General features: G+C 40.2%; 1 protein-coding gene across 1 annotated transcript in view; it reads right to left on the bottom strand.

The window, feature by feature from the left end:
• Nucleotides 1-1,017: 1,017 nt before the first annotated feature.
• The window catches only part of FHOD3 (formin homology 2 domain containing 3), a gene marked incomplete at its 5' end in the record, with an annotated part of 91,531 nt that continues 70,776 nt past the window's right edge, over nucleotides 1,018-21,772 (bottom strand). Inside the window, 4 exons of the mRNA XM_010179486.1 lie at nucleotides 1,018-1,659; nucleotides 13,724-13,885; nucleotides 16,171-16,342; nucleotides 18,931-18,954. Coding sequence (XP_010177788.1) covers nucleotides 1,577-1,659; nucleotides 13,724-13,885; nucleotides 16,171-16,342; nucleotides 18,931-18,954 — 441 coding nt within the window. The remainder of the gene's footprint in view (nucleotides 1,660-13,723; nucleotides 13,886-16,170; nucleotides 16,343-18,930; nucleotides 18,955-21,772) is intronic.

Raw genomic sequence — 21,772 nt, 5'->3', positions numbered from 1 at the left:
AATTAACCCTACTTTTCAAGTGTGTTTTGCAGCCCAAATCAAACCCTGTTACCATGACTAAATTGCTGCAGCTCCCCAGTTAACTAGCTTGAAGGAAGCCTCAGCTGCTACTGCTGTGCAGACACACCCTTAATCTTAGATGCTAAGGCAATGGAAAGAGATAAATCTTGTGCATTCTTGAGGATCAACTGGTCATATACAGACTTTGGCTTAAAAAGTTCCCTTTTATGTTATTGTTAGTTGCAGTTCTCTTCACACTACTCCAGCACCAGCTAGGGTGACTGTCTTCAATTCATTGTCTCTGCTGTATATGTCCTCCACTTAAAGGCAGATGAGTTGACTAAAGGCTCTTTAAACACACATGCTGAGGGCAGTTATAAAAGTCAGTTACTAAACAGCGAGATAAGGGCAAACATACTGGAGTGTTCACCGTGGTACCTTCTCCACTTGTATCAGGGATAATCACGAAAAAAAAGAGTACAGAAGAGTAAAAACACAGCAGGCTTTTAGCAGGGCCATTTCATATTCAGAACCATTAATTTGAAATAAAATCACTACCACATTATCTTGCAGCAGAGAAAAGCAGCATGAAGGGCACAGGCAAGTGAACAAAACTTCTTGATGTCAGCATCTGAATGCATTTATCGAGTATGGGAAATTGTTGGCAGAGACCTCTTTGAAACTGTACAAATGCACAGTACAGCCACAGCTCAACAACAGGGAGGTCTTCTGCATCCTCCCCTCTGTGTGCATGCTGCTATGTACAGTATGAGTGCGTATTAATACACATGGATTCAAGATCCTAAACTTTCCCCTTGTATCGCCGGCCATCTCCTGCCCCACAGGGTGAATCCCATTGAGTCACATTGAGTTCCTACAAAAAAGACATTCTTTTCCTCCTGTCCAGGTGGAACAGTAAGGCCCCAGAGTGAAAATCATGGTCAGCAGGAGCATGACTTCACACCACGACTGTATGTGCATAGACACATGCACACATGTCCACACATTCATTCTGTACATATACAAAGGTACACATACATTTTTACATTCTTTGGTGGCAAAACAGTAATAATAAAAAACCCAGACCACAGGGTAGCACAGACTGTGCATCTTTGCTTAATGAATCTGCCTTCAGGAAAACTGGGGTTGCTGTAACAGGAGTTATTTTGCCTCTTTAAGGACTGTTCGTTGCATTGACAAAGTGCCATACATTTACAATGACTAAAACAAGGCGCAAGGAAAGCCAACGTAAACACAGCTCACACGACCGATAACTCAGAGAGACCCTCCTTCTACCCACACCAACACACCATGAGAGATGAAGCAGCCAATGGCTTTCACCTACAAGCACTCAAACGCTTCCTCAGTTACTGTCCGGATGTCGTGCTGAGCTGCGGCACACAATTCTCCTGCCCTGGCTATGGGGTTTCGGTTTTTTGTTGCTTATTAAAATTGAACTAAGAAAGGACGGGCTGTTGGGAGCAGCAGAGGAGGCTGGCAGGTCAGTGCCACACCAAAGGGTTGTCAGCCTGTGTGCTTCAGATGAACGGCTCTTCTTGTTGCCACCTCTGGGATGTCAAACCTGCATCTCAGAGGTGCTGATGAGGCCCAGTGCTTTGGCTTCTTCTGGTGTCAGTCCGCTCTTTAGTGTCCTTCTTACTGGATGGCCATAAATTCCACAAGCAGGCAAAAAAAAAAAAACAAACAAAGAAAATGCAAATAATTAGAAGTGATAACTACACAAGACTTTCAGCTGAAAAAAACCTGTTAACATGCAAGCTGAGTCAAATCAAAAGTTGCTATGTACTCAGGGCCTCAAGTTCAGAAATACTGAGTAATGTCCTATGCCAAATCCACAGGAGCATGAAGCCCAGCAGCTCCAGACAGTCAGGCAAAAAGACATCCATCATTTGACATTCAGTCAAAAAAATTTTCAAAGAAAAAATACCACAGCATTTTAAGTTTTTTTTTTCCTCTGAAATTGTATCAGTTACTTTCTACAGACTGAAAATCATAATCTGCCCTATTATTTTATAGTTTCATAATATTTTCTAAAATAACTCAATTGAATTTATCACTATTAAATCTTACATCACCCTTTGAAAGTGTAAAAAAAGTTAAAAGATTAAAAATGTGACTATTTTATAGATGACTCAAATAATTAAAACTATTGTCATCATACACGCTCCCCTTTCTTCTGTAATGTTCCTCTGTCCTAGCCCCATTTGCGTCATCTTTGCCATTAATAGTCTGCAGCATTTTAGTTGAATTTAAACGACAAATCTGGGCCAAAATATTTTGTCTTAATTTTCTATGAAGTGTTCTGAACACTAGCCCCGACATAAAACTTTTAAAATTTGTGATTGCCTTTTTTATTCAGAAACAAGTGACTATGTGACGAAACACACTGAGCATTAGTGTCTTTCTACTTTTACCTGTGCCGTAATTATCAGGTGGATGGGCTTTAATTCAAAAAACAAATGGGGTGTTCACTCCGCACTTTGATATTCCTCAAGTACAAAATGCACATTCAGAAGTTGAAGCTGCATGCAAAGCATAAACTATGACTTTATATTGAACAAAATATATTCAGAGCCCAAAAATAATGAAGTCAAGAGGAAACTCTTAGAGAAACCAATTGCAAACAGTGGTTAAGGACTTCTTGCATCACTATCATCTAGCACAATTAAGACCTCTAAATTATTGAGATATTCAGTCCATGTAACTGAAACTGGGTGGTCATACTCAAGGGTCTAGCAGGAGTGAGAGGAGGGAATGGATTGGGAGAGAAAACAAGAAGATAAGAGAAAGGGAAAATACGGCACAGTTAAACATTTGATACCATGCAGGTAGGACAAATGTGATCTATGTTTGACAGTCAAATCTCTCTCATCAGTTACTGAGGTTCACCAAATGAGCTGGGAGTGCCACATGTGTAATTGTTCCCTTACTTCAGAGTTTTTCTGCAAGGCCCTGTCCTTTCTCCTGCAGTATCTGCACACTTACTAAACACCACTAGGAATCTGCATTGCAGCCGTTTATGAAAGCCACCTTTTCCTACTGATCAGCTGATACTGATTGCCGATACTGATCAGCAACATCTTCCAAGTTTAACAACGCTTAGCTTCAAGCAGTACAAGGTTAAATGTAGCTGATAAAGCTAAGGTTAAGAAAGACTACTGGAAGAGCAATACACCTCAAAAAATGCTCTGGTTTCCATGGCACAGAATATCCAAAACAGATTTCTGAGTCAGTCCTTGTCACTGGCACCCACTGCACACCAAGCAAAATACAGTTGTTTACGGGATTACTAGTTTACTAGGAAAAGCCAGATGGATTTACAATAACATATAGGTCTCTTTGAAGAAAATTACAGGAGTTTATATTCAGAAGTCATAATCAGGAATTAAAATACCATGGTAGAATTCATCTTCGTGAAAACATAAGGAAGAAAACTAAGGAGTCTTCTTTACATAAGCAAGATTTCTCTCTGAATCTCCAGATGCCTACTTATGAAACATACTAAACTCTTAGTCGGAGGACCTTGTGTATAATCCTCAGATGACTGAAAAAAAGTACTGTATGCCACATGTGACATGACAAGTGCCCTGTTCTGGGTTTGCTGTATGACTCACACAACAGAGGCCAACTCCTGGTTTCCATGTTTTATGCCATGGTAAAACAAGTAGGAACAACAATACTCAATGAACTGCCCGGACATAGGCAGCTGTAATTGAACAAAACAATCACTTTGCATCCATCAGTTGATTGTTCTAACTCATCTCAGCTCTCTCTCATATACAGAGAAAGGTAACTTGGATTTAAGACATTCCAGTGACCTAAACTTAAGATCAGCAGTTAGGAGAAAAGAGCTCCTAACAATGTAGGACTTGGGCAGTCTTAATGAGATTATCAAGAAAATGGTTAATAGAAAGCAAAGATGTGAAGAATCTTCCCAGTGATAGAGTGGTTCCCATAAACACAGTTGGCTGCTGACTTGTATAAACTGTGTGTGTCCGAATACCGCAAAGTACAGTAACTACTGGCAAGATCAAAGCAGTCCACCATTAACAGGCAACCGGAAAGATAACAGCTGACAGAATCACAGTCCAGACTCAAATGACTGAATTCTTGCCCCTAGAGTGCAACAGGCCAGTCTGACACGGATGAATCCACTTGTAGTTTGAAGTATTTCGCACTTAGGGAGATTAAAGTGGCCCGAGAAAGGGTCTCTTTATATGAAAATTATAACTAATATGTGCAAATTACAGTACATTTCCTCATGTGAAGATACAGTGGATGCATGTAGTATCTATCAGTAGTAACACAAGAGCAAGTTCCTACCCCACTATTCTCTGTGCTGGCTTCTGGACTATGAAGGTTTGTGGTGACGAAGCCAGGAAAAAGCTGAGTTATCTACAGGACCTGGGACTACCCCGGGAGGTGGATGAACCTTGTCTTGACAGGCTGTTAAACAAATGTCCTCAGACATTTGTCTGTTTCCTCATAAAGTGCTTGGTAGGGTTCCTCTACCTTAGGAAAGGTCAGGAACACATTCAGTCATCAAAATTGAATGCAGAGAGATATTTTCCTTCCATGTTTTATAGGCATTGCAAAATTACATTTCTCAAACTAGATCTTCACTCTCCCCTCTTCACTGAACTCTGTCGTGTCTCTAACTGGACTAGACATAATATCTTGGCTTGTAAAATTCTTGGCCTGCTGCAGATCACATTAAACTGAGCTATGGAATGTATTTTGGAGGCAGCGACAATAAAAATAAGACTTTCAAGTGACCTTTTAGGTTCTTTAAGCAATTTTTAAAACATTTGCTAAAGAAACATAACATAGAGAGAAAATAACTTTTACTCTTGTCACAAGCAAGGCCTGCTGAGATCCCACAACCAAGAAACTAAATGTTGTTTTTCTGGGGTCAGAGGTCACTATATTCTCTGCTAATCAGGAAAACTAGAATTTTATTTGATACCCTGGCAGAATGCAATGCGCTTATGATGAACTCGATGAATCTGACTATTCCCGTTGGGTCAAGATATACACAGATACATAGTCCTCACAGTACGCTGGGAATGTTTTAAAACAGAGTAATCCCCTAAGTGCAGGTTTGTCAGAGAATATAATCATCTAGGGATAAAATCCAAAATGATAAAATCCAAAAATTTACCTACAATCCATGTAAGAAAATCTCTGCTTATAATGTTTTATCACGCTCCTCTGAAGGACAGCCAGCTGAAACACGGTCTTTGAGTCAGCCACATAGAAAACTCCAGCAAACAACATATTATTATATATTATTACTGCCTTGCAGCTTTGCTTTGAATCCTGTCAGCACTTCAAAGATGGCACAAGTCTCTCCCTTACAAGACATTCTGTAGTTCACAGTTGTCTCCTGGTGTAACTTATGGTGGCTGCGACATAAAGAGGAGTCTAGCAGTGGAAAAGGACAGTAAGGAAAGCTTAATTTCTGTTTCATCTCCAAGTGGCTTACCTTATAGGGATCAAAAATAACACTGCTTTAGAGAATCTGGGCTGCATGAATAGAATCATACTGGTTTTAAAGTAATATTTAACATGTAGTTGAAACTGTTAAAGTTTCCAACATTATGTATTTCACAGATCATCATTTATGTAGTCCCAACAGTTAAGCAGAAAAGATTTAACCCCTTCCTTGAAAGACTTTGATGACAAAAAACCCTAACTTTTTTGAACTTCTGTGAATTCCACTGTAAAAAGTTACTGTTAAAAGCAATGCTGCTGCCATTCCTTTCAACATTCCTCCCACTTCAGAAGCGATTCAACTATTAACAGGTAAACATCAAGAGCGCACAGCTCACCAACAACTGCGTCTGCATGTAAGCAGTATACAGTAGTTTCAAGAACAGACTATATATTAACAATGCACAGGACAAAAAAAAGGCAGGAGATGGGATACAGAAAGTAAGCCACCCAACTCAAGTGTTTCAGGCACACAATCTCTGTTCCACTTGAAATTTTAAAGTGACTAAAGTCTGTTTTAAAGTGATCTATTATTAGATAACAGACTTGTGCTAAGGGGGTAGCTCAGGCTTGCAAACGTGGAGCTGTCTGTTGGAGAGTGACTCAGTGGTGACGTGTGACCATGTTTGACCACCTAGGTTCTGTGGAAGGCTAATTAATTATCCCCATTAGGAAACCGTGCTGGGAAATTGAACAGTAAAAGGCATCATCTCTACTAGTCCATTGGATTAAAAATAATTGTGATCAAAGCAATCTTGTAATTGTGCTAATTAGGTGCTGTTATTTTGCCTAAAGCCATATATATACATTTATATATTATTTTTTTAAATAATACTGCTGGGACAAGATAAATTCAAAGTAGCTCTGTGTGAAACATTTTTGTTTATCTTCTGAGAGAGACTTCCCTCCAAACACATTTGATGCTTGTATCCAAGCACAATCAAATCCCTGCCTTTGCAGATCCTTGTGCTAAACTCCTTCGTGGCAGCAGAGGGCTCTCTCTGGCAGCTGTGGTATGGCGATGGAAAGCCACATATGAGATTGTGTCTTTTGTAAGGTAACTTGAAAAGCAACCCTGTACTTCCCTGCCTTTTCTCGTTCCCACATGAAGCACTTTCCATGACAGCTCTGTGATCCTGTCAGCCAGCAACTCACTGCTGCTGATTTCTTACTCAGATGATGAAAATAATCATAATCTTTCAGGATGATGTAAATAAAGAGTAAACTGCTGACCAGGGGTAAACTTGAAAGCCATTTCAAAGCAGAAGGAAACCAAGAAAAATAAATCCCCAATCAAATTAGCACTGACAGTATGCAAATCAACCATACATTATTTTTTTAATACTCAAAATGTATCTATCCCAATTTTGGGAATGAATTCTGTGACAAGAATTCAAAAGCCTTGAAATATACCTTTAAAACATGCCAACTAAAAAGGAAACAGAGGGTGAATTAAATGAATTCATTGAAACAGTGAAGGAAAAACTGGCAAAAGCAAGAACAACTATTTGTACAATGCAAATAGATGAGGTAAAATTGGCTTTTTTGACACAACTACAATTGAAAAAGTACTGAAAATGTATACCATAACAAACGTATTTCTAAGGAAAATGTCAGTACTAACCTTCTGTGACCTGGGAACACGAACAGCTTTATTTCCTACAGGTACTGACATCACTTGCTTTTTACAAACTGGTCATCTCCTGACAGTTTCTCCAACATTACCTTCAGCTTTTTCCTTCCTTCAAGAAAGAAAGTGCCATTTGGCCAAGAAGAGATGGCCAGAGAAATTCCAGCACTTGTAAATCCTTGTCTAGAAGCCCACGGGACGCTGCAGAGCACTCCCTCTTTGTGGTTCACCCAGTGCTGGAGAGAGAGCACACGGACGTGCCGATGTCTCCCTATGCTGTGGGGTCCTGCCAGGACACAGGCTTCACCTGCTACCAGGCTGCACTTAACAGTACAGGCTGGGTTAATTTTTTATTGGACTTTCCTTATATAAAAGAGATAAAGCTGTTTCAAGCAGAAAATTTGAGGATAGGAGCCCCAAAGCAAATGATTCGTATCAAAGTAAAATTAATTATAGAAATGAGACAGATTCCTCTAAAACAGTGACTGGAAATGAATTTAAGCCTCTTTCAGAAGCAGGTTTTTTTACTAGGATTTTAAACCACCTTCCAAAAAACCTTTTGTTTTGAATGCTACATGATATAGAACTAACCAAATGAAGGCATTTTCACTTTCACAGTGCTAGGGTCAGGCACACACTCTTGAACACAACTTGAGGTACAGTTTGAAACTCATGGAGACTGCCAAAAGGCATCCAAAAGACACTAGGCTATCTTGGCATCTAATGGGGATAACCTTTCAGCTGCCAGAGTTTTAAGTGCTTTATCTCACATTCTGTTTTCATTCAAAAATTAGATTTTTATTAACTGGGTATTTACCTTCTGAAGGCTCAGTGCTTTGTGTGAGGAGACACTCACTTTGATACAGGTGACATATTTACTTTTTCTAAGTGCAAGAACTGTTGCTAAACATGCATCACTAACTAGATTACTCTGGCCTCTCTCTAACTCCTGACAGGATCCAGTCACCAAAATCCTGAATAATTAGTTGCAAATTCTAAGTGAAGTTGCTTGCCTTTAAAGCTTTTATATAGACTTTCTTCTTGCAAGGTTTTTATTTTTTTAAAGCATAATTTCCATTAACTCCTGCTTTTAGTCAGGCTATAAATACCAGAACAACAGTCTCCCTCCTGGTATTTTGGCACTTCTGTACATTTTCATAGCCAGAAAAAGTAAGTGGAGAGACATGAAAATGAAAAATAATGAAAAAACAAAGTAAAGAAGTTAACTAAAGCACCCTATGAATGCCAAAGACAAATTACACACCTTTGGGTTCAAATAGTCTCCCATCTAGTATTTGGTTTGCTTACAGACATGTAAGAAGCACTGCACGTGTTACTAAAACTTTTGCAAAGCTCATGTCCAAGCCTGGCCCTTTGGCAGAGCCCTTTCCCACGTTTTGGCACCTGATGACTGTGTCCTAACTCCTATTTCACTTTTACTGAAGGTGGAATTTAGTATGAAATACCTGACCTGGGATGTTATGTAGTTAAGTTTAATCCACCAGCCCTGAGCTTATTTATCTAGGATTCAGATAATCTTGATTCAATTCCTATCTCCTCCACAGTCCACTCATATGACTCTGACAGATTACTTGAGTGGTGCCTCAGATCCACGTCTGCATAACGACTGTAATTTTTTACTCCCTGCAAGTCATTATGCAAATAAATCAATAAACCCTTATGAGATGTTTCCATGTCTCAGGGGTCAGTCACAGGGTACATTATTAGGCTAATCTGTGATTCCAAAGCCTAATAAAAGAACAAGGCATTATCATGTCTCTCCTCTCTCTTTTTTAAACATCACAAGTAATTTTGATCAAGTCATCTCGTGAGAATACTGGATTAACTTCTGATTCAATTATTATCTGCTCCAAACCCATTTCTATACCTCAAATCTAAAGCAGATTTTTAATTTTTAAAAAAAGCTGACAGAAATAAAAGTGTACACACAGAGAGATGTTCTGAGTTAAAACAGCATCGGGGAAAACAAGCCTCTCACTGTGCAACGTCCTTCAGGTGAATCCAATGCAACCACCTTTGTGCTACTCACCATCAAACATTAGTCACACCTGGGCCCTACATTTTGGTTTACCTTTCAGGGTCAGCTGCAGAACCAGATGCAAACAGTGCTGTATAGTCAAGCCATGTTTAAAGACCTATTTCCTTGGTGCAGTTATCTGAAATTATTTGTTGGCAAGACTGTGTTTGGATCCCCACTCTGTGACCACTGTCTTGACTCCAGGAAACCAGGAGGCACACTTTTCAAGCATGAAGTTTGTTAATATTAACATTTCATAAAGAAGGAGGAGGATACTTGCAGGTTCATGTTTTACCCTAATTGCCTTAGTCAAGGTGGTCTGGTTTTGCTACCCTATGGTTTAATTAGCATTTGCACAAGGTAATGAATCCTTAGGATTTTATCTTGGAGCTTTCTCAGATCCCTGCCATGGTCATTCACAGAGGTCAGAAATCAGCCTTGTTTGGCTCAACATTTCCAAGTATTGCTCTGCATATGCCAGGATTAGTGTGAATACCTTCCGTATGCTGATTCATGACTACTAGACTGGAGCATGATTTTTGTGGCAGTGACTCATTGGATTTATACCATACTCTTCAGACAGATCTGTTCAGTTCAACGGGACCAACACAGAGATGGCAACTCCATAAGAGTCTAATCCTGAGAGAATGATTTTATGTTGGGGCTGGATGTTTTGAATAAGCAGCCAGAACAAGAAGGAAAACAACATTAACTTCCTATTTGTCTATAATGGAGTTTTAGGGGGTTCTTTTAATTAAATATACTTAAGTAAGATTTTTCTCTTACGGATGATACAGCTAGTCTTTAAATGTCTTCTGTTGCCTCAGAGCCGCCATGGCTATAAGACCTACTTCATTCCTCCTCCAGTGGAAGCAATTGGCAGAGGCTGGTTTATCATGGTGTGAAGCTCTCATTTAGTAACAGGATTTTCTAAGCAGCTCTACTCTTCTTTATATAATTTCTTCTCTTACCTCATGTCTTACACTGTGCACAGCAAACTCTACTCACCTACCTCGTATTTATTATTTTGTTAATTCACCTGTCTTTGTATTAATTAACCTCCTTTCTTGACTATTTTCTGAAATCTCAGTGGTGTCTCACAGAGAGTTTCATTTTTATTCCCCCAAATCCACTGGTGCAATGTAATGCCTGTAATACTGTTCTGTAAGCTGCTGAAGTTAACTTCAGCAATTGTATCCACTGGAATTTAGACTATCAAATAGAGCGATTCTTGAAACCTCCTTCTCTCTATTTTCCTTTGCACTCATTGTTTGTTATGGCATCGTTTGTGAAGGTCATCCTAACCTTATGGGAGAACCAGACAATCGTAATTATATTATTTTTTGTTTCTTTGCTAAGTTGAACAGCTCTCCATAATGCTATCTCACAGAAAGCAGCCCTCAGTCTTCAAGAGCGGAAACAGTATGTTTTCAACCTAATTTGGTTTTTATGCTTTTAAAATATGCTGAACTGACATCTCTAGAGACTGGGAACTGCTGCTGACACACAGAACAAAGACATCAGAAAGAAAAAGTACAGCAGAAGCTTCCTATGGCAACTTGCCTTGAAGCTGCCTTTGAAGGACCACCTCAAGGGGTGACAGAGCATTTCAGTTTCTGTGGCTCATTCAGTCCCTGGCTTTCTGATCAGGCTTCTAATTAACAAATACAACTGTAATGTTGTTTTCTCATATATATATAACTCCCCTCCAGTATGGCTGGTAGGCAGGTCACTGAACACCGACCATGAGGCAATGGTTACTGTACTGCTAAATGTCAAATTTTACTTTCAAAAACCTCCACTGCATAACGGTCTGGCACAGAACTAAGATCTCTCTCTGCAGATAATCACAGGAACTTAGTTGGAATTATACACTTACGACGTACCCCAGCTTTCTGTAGTCCAGTTCAGCTCCCACTGAACAAATTCCTTCCTACTAGGTCTCAGTCGGCTTCAGACATATGTGGATTTATCAGTGACCCTTTGTATCTTCAACCAACAGATACAGACCTTTCCATCTGTTTTTTGTTGGATGACTCACTCGTATTCCTCCTCTCAGTTTCTGGTTCTACTAGTTTCTCTGAGAGTTCAAACTCCTCCACACCATTAAGACCTAACTAAGGTCTTTGCATACCAGATACAGCCACACTGCTCAACAATTACAAACGGCATAACAGTTCAAATGAACGTGTCAAAATGTCTCATTTCAATCATTTCTTAAATGCAACTTAACCTTTTCCAAATTTTCACGTTTTTCTGTCTTTTTTTATGTCAGTAAACTCACTCATGAGAACCTTCTACCTGAACCACAGGAAACGTTTACAGTGTGACTGAACGTGAATCTTTTGGGTTATGGATTTTGCTAAAAACACAGATCTCAGTTCAGGTTCACTAAAAACTTCACTGAATGCTAAGCAAGCCTGACAAGATTTCCAGTTCTGCACGGAAAGCAGTGAGACATATGCAACATACAACAGTGAAAATCATTCCTTTCAACTGAGTTTCGCTTTGATGTCCATGAATAGATTGAACACCAAGCTCAGGGCAAAAGCCAAAGGATGTGCATGGGAGTCTGAAGATTGAAGGTGGTGAATCAAACTCATCAGATAATGGGGTCTCTTGGCTCTGCTGATAACAAATATCATAGCATCTGCTAACCTAAACCATTAAAGTATCCCTAAGATATACTTTCTAATACATTCATGAAGGACCTGTGTTATATTTATCCCTGGAAGATTTTCTCCTCATTTAACTCACATCATGCACTGACAAGGGCTGGTCTCTGCTCATTTCCTGGAGGTGCCATATTATCAGTCTGGACAAGTGTATTTTAGAGTTAAAATACTTCAACTATTCATCATCCAGGTCTACTGGCTATCTATCAGAGTGAAACAGTTAAGATATTCTCCTTTCATACTTTCTTTCTGTGCATCAGCTGAAAGTGATGCTAAACTACTGAACTTTATGTTTGTTTTGAAACTGTCTTTTAATCCACTTAAGAGTCTCATCCAGATCTTGAAAAACAAACAAGCAGAAGAGCTGGATTCTATTGTGATTAATTACAATGGAAATCAGTCCCAGCCTAAACATTTACTGAATGCTTAATCCCTATTAATGTTTTTACTGAATATAAAAACCAACTCCATGGAAATATATATAGTATTTTTATTATAATTATCCTGTTTGGTTCCCCCTGCCCCCTTCCACAGCAAGTGCTTCCTTGGGAAAAAGGTACCTGGTAAAAAGCAGAAATAAGATTTTTTGGTGTGTGTACATGAAGGTAGTGTTTATAACAGAGCATATATTTTAGCACAGGATAAACTGTGGAAATAGGCAACCATACAGGAGTTTTATTTCATATGCACAAGCCAACTAGGGCAGTCAGCAGGTGCAAAACACAAGAACTGTGTGGGGAAGTGGGTATCAGCAGAAGGTGATGCCACAAAGAGGTACAGCACAGTGCATGACGGAAAGTAAGACAGACAATCCAGTGTCAGCTCATTTTCTTTGCTCAGAGTCTGGCTCATTTAACCAGTGTCTGCTTTGATTTTTCTCTTGCCACATGCAGAAGTCCCTTTCTTAGCATGTTGGAGAAAGTGAATATGCTTACAGCACATGCTAGTTTATAGCAATCACTGCTTATACCACATGTTTTTCATGATCCACTATGTTAGAACAATTCCACAAAGAACAAAAATCCATGTGATTTTTCACTCACTGTTGTAGTCTCCTCTTTGTCCTAACTTCCCAGAAATGCTAAAAAGATGGATGGAAAGGTAGTCAAAAAGCCACATATGGTGAATGACATTAAACACTAGAAACTTATGGGTACTCATCCTTCTCACTGTAATCACAGTAGTCGTCTCTGCACATAAGGAAAGAAAGAACTAGAAAGGTCATCACCTCTTAAACATTGTATTTACTGAAGTGCTAAATCAAATTGCTCAAACTCGGGCGCCACAGTTCAGCCATGTGGCCACACTATACCACTGAAAGACCACCTTATAAACGTGCTACCTTTTCTTCCCAGTGGAAGTTAAGCTCCTCTATAACCACTCTGCAGCCAAGCAGCAGTAGACATTTTGTTTTCAGGGCTGTAGAAGTGTACACAGCACAAGAGAGAAAGATTTTAAGGGGTGAAATCTCTCAAACTACTTTTTGCTTTGTGAATAAATTAAGCTACAGATACAACTACTACTCTGCATGCCAGTTCACAGTACCTTCACAATCTCCATTTGAGGTCTTGATCTGACTTCTCTAGTTACAAGTAAGTACTGTCATTAGAGAAACTTTAAAACACCATAAAACATTCTTTTCCTCCTACTGTGAAGAACATTTTAACTTCTACAGAAGACAGAGTCTTCCACTGCATACATCATTTAAACAATAGTAAGAGGAATATACGGCAATCATAAGTATACACTTAAGCTACTATGAACTACCAAAGGATAACTGCATACTAAAGGCCTGGTTCCTGCACTGATATACACAAAAATTTGCATACTAGCTTATTTTGAGAAATTTAATAGCAATATACTCACATGACTTCCTATTTGCTCGTGACCGCTTCCTCTCTCTAGGCACCGCTCGCTGGCTTGGCACTTGGGTGGCGGACTTCACAATGCGATCCATGATCTCATCTGCTGCATCATCCGTTGCATTAGGTGAATCGTCGTTGCCAGCATTCCACGAACTGATACGGCCTGGAAAAGTCCAGCAAATGAATTGAGGGAAAAGAAGACAGAAGTCTCTTGCATCACTTTGGCTTTCCAGTTGAGTTTTTTTGAGAATTACAGCAGGCAGCTCAGTCATCACTACTTCAAATTGGTCAAAGTAGAATACTCTGCCTAATGGAGTATTTCTAAATAATACCCTAGACTCTGCTGTATCAGCAGAGACCCAAGAGCTCAAATGCAATTGTAACTTACTATTCCCTTCAGCCTCAGAGTCTTATCCTTGACCATACAACTGGCAAATGTCTGCTAGAGACTGTCTATGAGCCAAGGATTTCTGTGCATTGTGTGACTATGTTTCCCCCTGTTTTTATTACATGGAGACTAGAAGTCATGGCACACGTGAGAAACTTGAGCAAATCTGGAAGAACAGGTCCTTTGTATCAAGCATTTGTATCAGAGCCTAGTGCAAAGATAACATGAGAAGGGCAAAAAATGTGGGTCAACATGTCTAGTTGTCCCTTTCACAATGAAGAATTCACCTTCTCGTCACAGAGCTGTATGTGTCCTGGCACAACTGCATGCACTCTATTATGAGCAGAAAAGCAAGAGTCACTGGCAGGCTGAAAAGCTAAATAAGCAGTTTTGGTTAAAACCACAATCAAACAAGAGAGACATTCTCCAAACCCAAGGCTCTGGATCTCCTTTACTCCAGAGAGCTGTGTCAGACACATCTTTAGGTTCCTCCACTACAGACTACTGTTTCATGTGCTTTTTGCTTTTAAATAATCTGAAGGCTAGCACGCAGTGTGAACACAGCAAGTTTTGTAAAAGAGTAGGTGTAGTAGAATTGCAAGCAGCTGAAAATTCACTGGCAAGGCCACTCCATATCACATCCCCGATGTCAATAAACAGCAGCTTTGATTAGCACTTTGCTTTGCTGCTCCTCTCCTGGCTCTCATCAAGAGCAGTTGTGTTATGATAGTGCTTCTGACAAGCTTCTGTCTGGCTCACCCATCCTCTGCCTCTGCTGTCCTTCAGGGGAACACAAGCTGACTACCATTATCAGGGCACACTGCTCATTAGCATTCAATGGATTACTTCAGTTATTGAGCTTGCTGCAGTGCAGCTTGAATTATTTCATCTTTGTACTTCAGCTAATTGACTTGCCTTTTAAACTGGGGCTGTGAAAGCTCTAAATTAGACAGGACCATGATTTCAAGCCTTAATAAACTACACACACACACACTTAGTAGTGGATGTTCTGGATGTGCTATCAGTGGTACCAAAAAAGAATCAAGACAGTTTAAGATATCCAGATGTGAGGGAAAAGAAATACCATAACAGAAAACTGAGTACTTCAATTTTGGTGTATCACCTTTACTTCAAAACCATCTTCCAGGTATCACATCTATGGGAGGTGGTGAGGAGGAGACAAAAGAAAGTAAACTGGTGAGCTCAGTATCTGTAAAATGATTGAGCATAAAGGAAGTGGTTTAGTGGCTGCTTAAATGAAGACGTGTACCGGTGAACCATGCCTTGAACAGAAAACAGGGCTATTTCATTGCCAAGAATGGTTGTACCAGTGAGAGCCGCTTTCAGAGTACCAGGTGATGGAACTGGTGGGTTGGGTCAGGTTTTCGTTTTCTCCCTGCCAGCTTTCAGAAGTCACCTGTGCTGAAACTTGGAAACAGCAGAGCACTGCCAACCTTAGAAAAAGAGGTGTCTGTCAGGACAGCAAGGAGATGTGAGGCTGTTCACAGCAGCTTTTTATGCTCCTAGGCTCCACTTAATCCACTACCTTCGCAGTTAAGCAGGGAGGTGATTAAGAGTCATCAATTTTTCCTTACCCTTTTTCCTCTCCACAGCCATTCCTAAAATGCTGCAAGGCCCTTTCACTTCAATTTGAATTGCTACTTTCTACATGCTTCTGTTAAAAATAAAAATGAAAACCACATCATGGAACCCCTAGTTTGCCTTCATGATGAGAACAGGAATAAAAATTGGGGTGTTAATGGGCTGCCACATTCATGGGAGTGAGGGGAGAGTTGCAAATTTCTGCAGGCTTGTACTCCTAATGCCCCTGGGGACTACTTCTGCTGTGATCCACATGTTAAAAATTCAGGCAAATCCTCCTACATCCCTGTGCCCCAAATCACCACCTTCAGTGTGGAAACATCACTAGGCTCTTTCTCCTTCCCCTTCAACCCTTTCTGCTGTGAGCACGATGCAAGGGGGCCATGACCCGTGTTTGGGCCACTGGGTGGCTACCACACCACAAGAAATGTGGCCAAAAGGAGACTGCTGGCATTTACCTCGGCTGGCCCGGCTTCGGGTGCGGACTCCGAGTGCCGTGGTGCTTTCCCCGCCGACAGAGGAAGTCTTCAGCACGGCCTTCATGTTCTCGTGCTCTGCAGCATCCTCGGCATACTGCAGCCCCTGGGGCTGGCTCTGGCAGGGGGATGAGCTGCTGGAGAACTTGCCGGACTGCAGGAGGAAAACAGATTTGTTATTTTAACAGCAGACAGCATGGAGAACAGGCCAGCTTCTAGACTGGGAACTGCATGTAGAAAAGTGTCCTCCCGGGCTGGTTTGGAGTGTAGACATTCACAAAAGAGACAGACAACAGTTGCTCCTGTCCCAGGGCATGCACCCTGAGCAAAAATAAACTGGAAACAGGGTGACAGCAGAGAGCAGACACAATCAGAGGATAACCAGATGCATTAGCTCAAGCTTTATAATTCTGACCTTCTGCCTGAGAGTATAAGGTACAAAGCTTGCTTTGAAACCTTTGACCCAGGCTGGGCCTGATCTAGGGTTAGGTATGACACCACGGTAGATAGCATGATACTCAGCATAAATAAGAAATTTGTTTTTCCTGTACCATCACCTTTCAGAAACAAGACAAAACTGGGAGAGTAGTCTAGGAAGAGAGACCTTTTCTTCTTGCCTCTCTGCACTGCTCCATAGAAAACTCTCAAACTGGTATAAAACACAAATACCTACAAGTAACTTTAAAATACATTACCAGTAACGCTGAAAAAATCCCCAGTCCCAAAACACCCAGCCAAATTATTTCATGGCCAAAACACAAAATTGCAGTCAGCAGTTAGTAGAACAAACAAAACCTTACAAGAGATTTAGGAATCTGCCCTCTGCTTCCCCAGCTCCCCCCGTGATTTCCCTGTCACCAGGACTACGTTAACAACAGTGGCTACAATAAGCTGGGCACGCAGAGCATGTGGATGCAGCAGCTGAACCAGTTACTGAAAACAGCCATCTAGAAACAGATGAAAACAGTAGAAATTGATACTTTCTAAGGAGAAGAACTTGCATCTCTGGGCTGCTCTCCCTTCCCAGCCGCTGCCTACAAAGGGCTGTAATGTTGGTATTTGCTCCACTGCTCTTATATACAGAAAATATACATTTAAAGTACAGTCCTGGCTGCAGAAAATTCCAGCTCTATCAACAGCAAACAGGCATCAACAAATAATAGTATCCCCCCAGTATTTTCAGCCGTATCAATCCAGCATCAGAAAATGAAATAGGTTTTCTTTTTCCTTTTAATCTTTTTTACTCCTACTGATTCAGCACAGATGAAGGAAGGCATGCTGCATTCTCTTCTTCCTCTGCATAATAAACAACATTAATTATTCACTTGATGGTACTGAGCCAGTCAGTTGAAGGGATGCAAACCTGCAGAGCCTTTCTGTCAGTGAACAGTAAACTGGAAGAAAAGACTGGGCTCTACTTTCAGAGCTTTGATCAAGTCCCTGGGGCTGTCAAGGCTGCAAATTGAAAATACTTAAACTGGAAATCAATGACAGGATGATTCTATTTTAGCATGATTTTTCGGGGTAAGGCAGCAAGTTAACTAAGTAGCAAAACAATAAACCCTACAAGGCACTGAGCTAAATATACCAGCGTGAGATTTATTTTTGATAGAGAGAAGTTTGTTTTCTTATTAAAATATGAGCTTCCTATATTTTGATATGGAAAGCATGCAAGTGCTAGAAATTCACACGTGAAAATAAAAGACAGACATTAGAGATAAACTTATAAGAAAACGCATGCCATTTCTGCTTAAGAATGAATACTCTCTCATATGCCAACTCAGAAAAAAACCAAAAGATAAAGTCTTCACATAACTGTTAGTTGCTATTCACACAAGTTAGTTACATGTTGGCATAAAAAGGCTAATTTGTTTAATTTTCTTTGTGTGCCCCAAGGTATACAGTACAAATCATCACCGGGAGAGAAGCTCTACAGCTAGAAGTTTTATTTCACTTCCTTATATTGCAGATGTTGCTGTAGATTAATGCCCAAACCCCAGCCTCTATAGCAAACAACTGCTCTTATGAAACAGTGAGCATTGTTTATGTTCAGCAAATTGAAGAAAGCATTACTGCTGAACAAAAAATGCATTGCACAATAGATGCTCCTCAAACCAATAAATGGTTTTAATATGAATAGCTAACACATTCTAGTTCTTAAGTTATTTATTCACACCTTTATTTTCAACATCACCTTCAGGAATACTATGGTAAGTACATGAACCACTCCACTGCTCACCTCTGTGGTGACTGAAGTACCTTTACAATTCATAAAGCAAAGAGAACTATTACAATCTGCTTTGCATCCTTATGGCCTGATGTTTTTTAACACTTTATAACACAATACTATCCAGGCTTACACAGCTTAATAATGACAACAAAATTATCACAGTAATCCATAGGTAACTGATGATCCCCATAACATTCAGATCACTGATGTTTTGGGTTGTGGAGATAATTTGCAGTTTAGTAAATGGACTAAGGAAAAGAAATGAGGAAACTTAAAATTATTAAGGCCTCAGATGAGGCTATCCTTATTCAAAACAACAGGTATGCATATAGTTAAAGCTGACTGCAAAAAATGCATTCTTATGATTGAGCCAAAAAGGTATGAGAAAAATGTCATGGTTCATAGTCCCAGTTGAGCAGATGGAGTCGAGCAATTCATACTATCTGAGTTAGAAATTAGATGGCACAGCACATGGGGACATGGGAATGACATGCTCTTTCAGCGAACCATACCTCAGTATCCTCTTCTTCATCGGTCTGCCACCGGAAACAAAGGACAGGGTGGAGAAGCAAAATTTAGGAAAGAGAGTATGGTCAAACCACGACAGAGTAAGAAGCAACCATGGTACTGTTTAAGCAATTACAGGAGGACATAAAAATATGAAGTGTATATGGAATTCATTCCTTAGAAAATCAGCTTGCCTTTTTGTTTTTTTTTAAGCTAATCGTACACAGAACAGACTGTCACTGTCAGTAGTGTATATCAGAATTTCTTGATTATTCTTAGAGAAAATACGAACTGAAACTACCCCTAACCCATCCTATTTCTGTCCCTTGAGTTATGCAGTTGCTTGCCCACTATTTGCCCTGTGGAAACTAAGAGCGCTAGGAAGGACTCCCGCTCCTTTTTCCAGCTCTGTTCAGCACAGGGAGGTCCTGGCTGCTCTTTCTCCCAGTGCAGAGGTCGGCTTCTTGGCAACTCCTTTTCTCTACACTGAAGTGCTTGTTTTAATTCCTTATTTTTAAGCTGGGGCTTTTCAACTTCAAGTTCCAATTTAACAGAGCACTCAAATAAAATGCTGTCTTTGAATAAATGTTTAAAGTTCTTCAGTAGCTGCCTGATACCGGATCCTGGAAATTAGAGAGATGCAATTACCCTTTGTCATTCAGGGTTTTCACCCTCTGTGACGGCAGGCGTGTAAAACTGTCTTGATAGTTACACTGTATTAAATGCAATGGGCGTATCAAAATATTATGGCATATGGAGTGTTCTTAAATTTGGGGATTTTTCAGGGAATTAGCAAACTATTTAGAGTTGTGTTTCCACAAGCCTGGGGAATTCTTCATTGGGTTGTAAGATGCCACTCATGGAAGGCTCCCAAAGTAAAACACAGTTTCTCAAGTATCTAGTCCTTGTTTCCATAATTTTCAGTTTGACTACTTACAAAGTGTAAACATGGTCCAGAAATTCAATGCATCTTTTTTATTTGTGGGTTTTGTTTTGTTTTGATTTTAGAAGAAGCATTCCACCAATTCTATTCCCCTCCCTAGTGTTACTAATACATATTTTTGACCTTATCTCCATCCCAGCTATGATTTCTGTCTGGGATTGATATATTCTGTTCCAGGAACATTCATCACTAAAAATGAAAGCCTGATTTACTTTGGCCCTCAGCTTAGTTTCAGCACAATCTTCGTAAGGAGATTAGCTGTGAGAGTGCTGAGCAGCACATTAACATTACTTTTTAAGGGTATGTTTTATTCAGAGTGAGATGCTTATTTTTCTTTGGACACAGTGGCACTGACAGAAACACAGGCAGATATTTTGCAGAGGGACCTCGTGGGTATGTTCCCTTTACATTATGAAAAGATCCATTGGTTTTTTCCATACCCTGGGGGGGCAGGGTATCACACCATAAAGCATTTCTTCTGAAGAAGGCCACTGTTCACTTTTTGGCAGGAATGAGAAACAGAAAGTAGAAGAATGGGAGCAAGAACATACTTGTACTCTAATCCATACGTACATCTATCTAATAAAGAAAAGGCAGGAGAAGAGCAAATTGAGCTAAACTATGCAAAAGGCACTCAGGGGAAGGTGAAGAGCAGACTGCACACATTACAAGGAGTGTGCTCCTAACAGAAGTGTATGATATTATTGGTATCAAGCGAGATTTTACAGGGGAGGTCCCAGGACTTCTCTGTGGACTTATTTTAAGGGCAGTGTACTCCTCTCTGCTTGACTTTGCTCATCGCCAGTACCTGGGGCATTACTATTTCCCTTCCTCCTGCTATGGGTGGAGAGGGCTCACAGCGAGAACCGCTGTCCTACACTCAAAGCTACTCCAGTGCACAGGAGTGGATCACCATCCCCCTTGTGTTTCCATGTCTGAAGAGCCATTTGCCTCTAGCAAATACTGACAACAGGAGTCGAAGTAGCAAAGTAAATAAATCAAACTCAGATGTGTGCATTTGGCCTTTTCTTTCCTTCTTCATTTCATCATTGTAAGTACACGGAGAAATGTTAATAAATTAGGAGACTTTGAACATGTAATATTACCAAAAATACACTGGAAGAATATTGCTATACTGAATAACTCCTGCAGGTAAAAGATGTTGATTTTAAGAAAAAAAGGCTGCTTGATTCTTCTGTCATCCAACATTGGATGCTGCAGGACAATCTGAGATCACTCTCCTTCCCTCTCTCCATCTCTCCCTGCCTCCTATTTTTCCTTTAGGCTAGCATTTCTATGTGGTGGATTTGCCATTTCAAAATATTATTTCTATTACATAACAATTATGGGATTGAAACTCTTCAAGTATCATAAAAAGCAGAGCTTCATAAATCTGGAAGACAGATGCTTATATTACCTACTATTATTAAAAATAATTTAAAAGCTCAGATTGGTATCTATAATTGCATTTCTTCCCTATTTTGCTTGCTTGTTATTTTTAGTGGGCCTGAAGTGAGTGACTGCTATCACTGGCTAAAGCCAGATAAAAAGTTTCAGAGACTAGGCAATTTTCCCTGTGAAACTGTGGCAACTCACTGTTCTCCCTTTTTTCCTTCCCCCACCTCGCCCCATCTTGCTCTCTCTCATGCAGATGACATGCATCAAGATTTAAACTGACAGTGCCCAGTCTGCTTCTGTATTACAGAACATATAGTTCTCTGTGGTAAAAGGCTGAAAGACTGGAAATATTCCCCACTGTGTCTCTCAGCCCTACTCCACGTGAGCAGCTGCTGAAGCTGATGCAAGTTCTCCATGCAAAGAGCCAGCACCCTCTGCCTTCCAAGACTGCAGGAGGGGATCAAAGTTTAAGAGATATGTGCCTTCTCGTTAAGTACCGAGATGGT

Source organism: Mesitornis unicolor, unplaced genomic scaffold, assembly GCF_000695765.1.
Source record: "Mesitornis unicolor isolate BGI_N332 unplaced genomic scaffold, ASM69576v1 scaffold9202, whole genome shotgun sequence".
Classification (NCBI taxonomy): Eukaryota; Metazoa; Chordata; class Aves; order Mesitornithiformes; family Mesitornithidae; genus Mesitornis; species Mesitornis unicolor.
The sequence above is the reverse complement of the archived record's forward strand: the minus strand, read 5'-3'. Positions and strand labels throughout refer to the sequence as shown.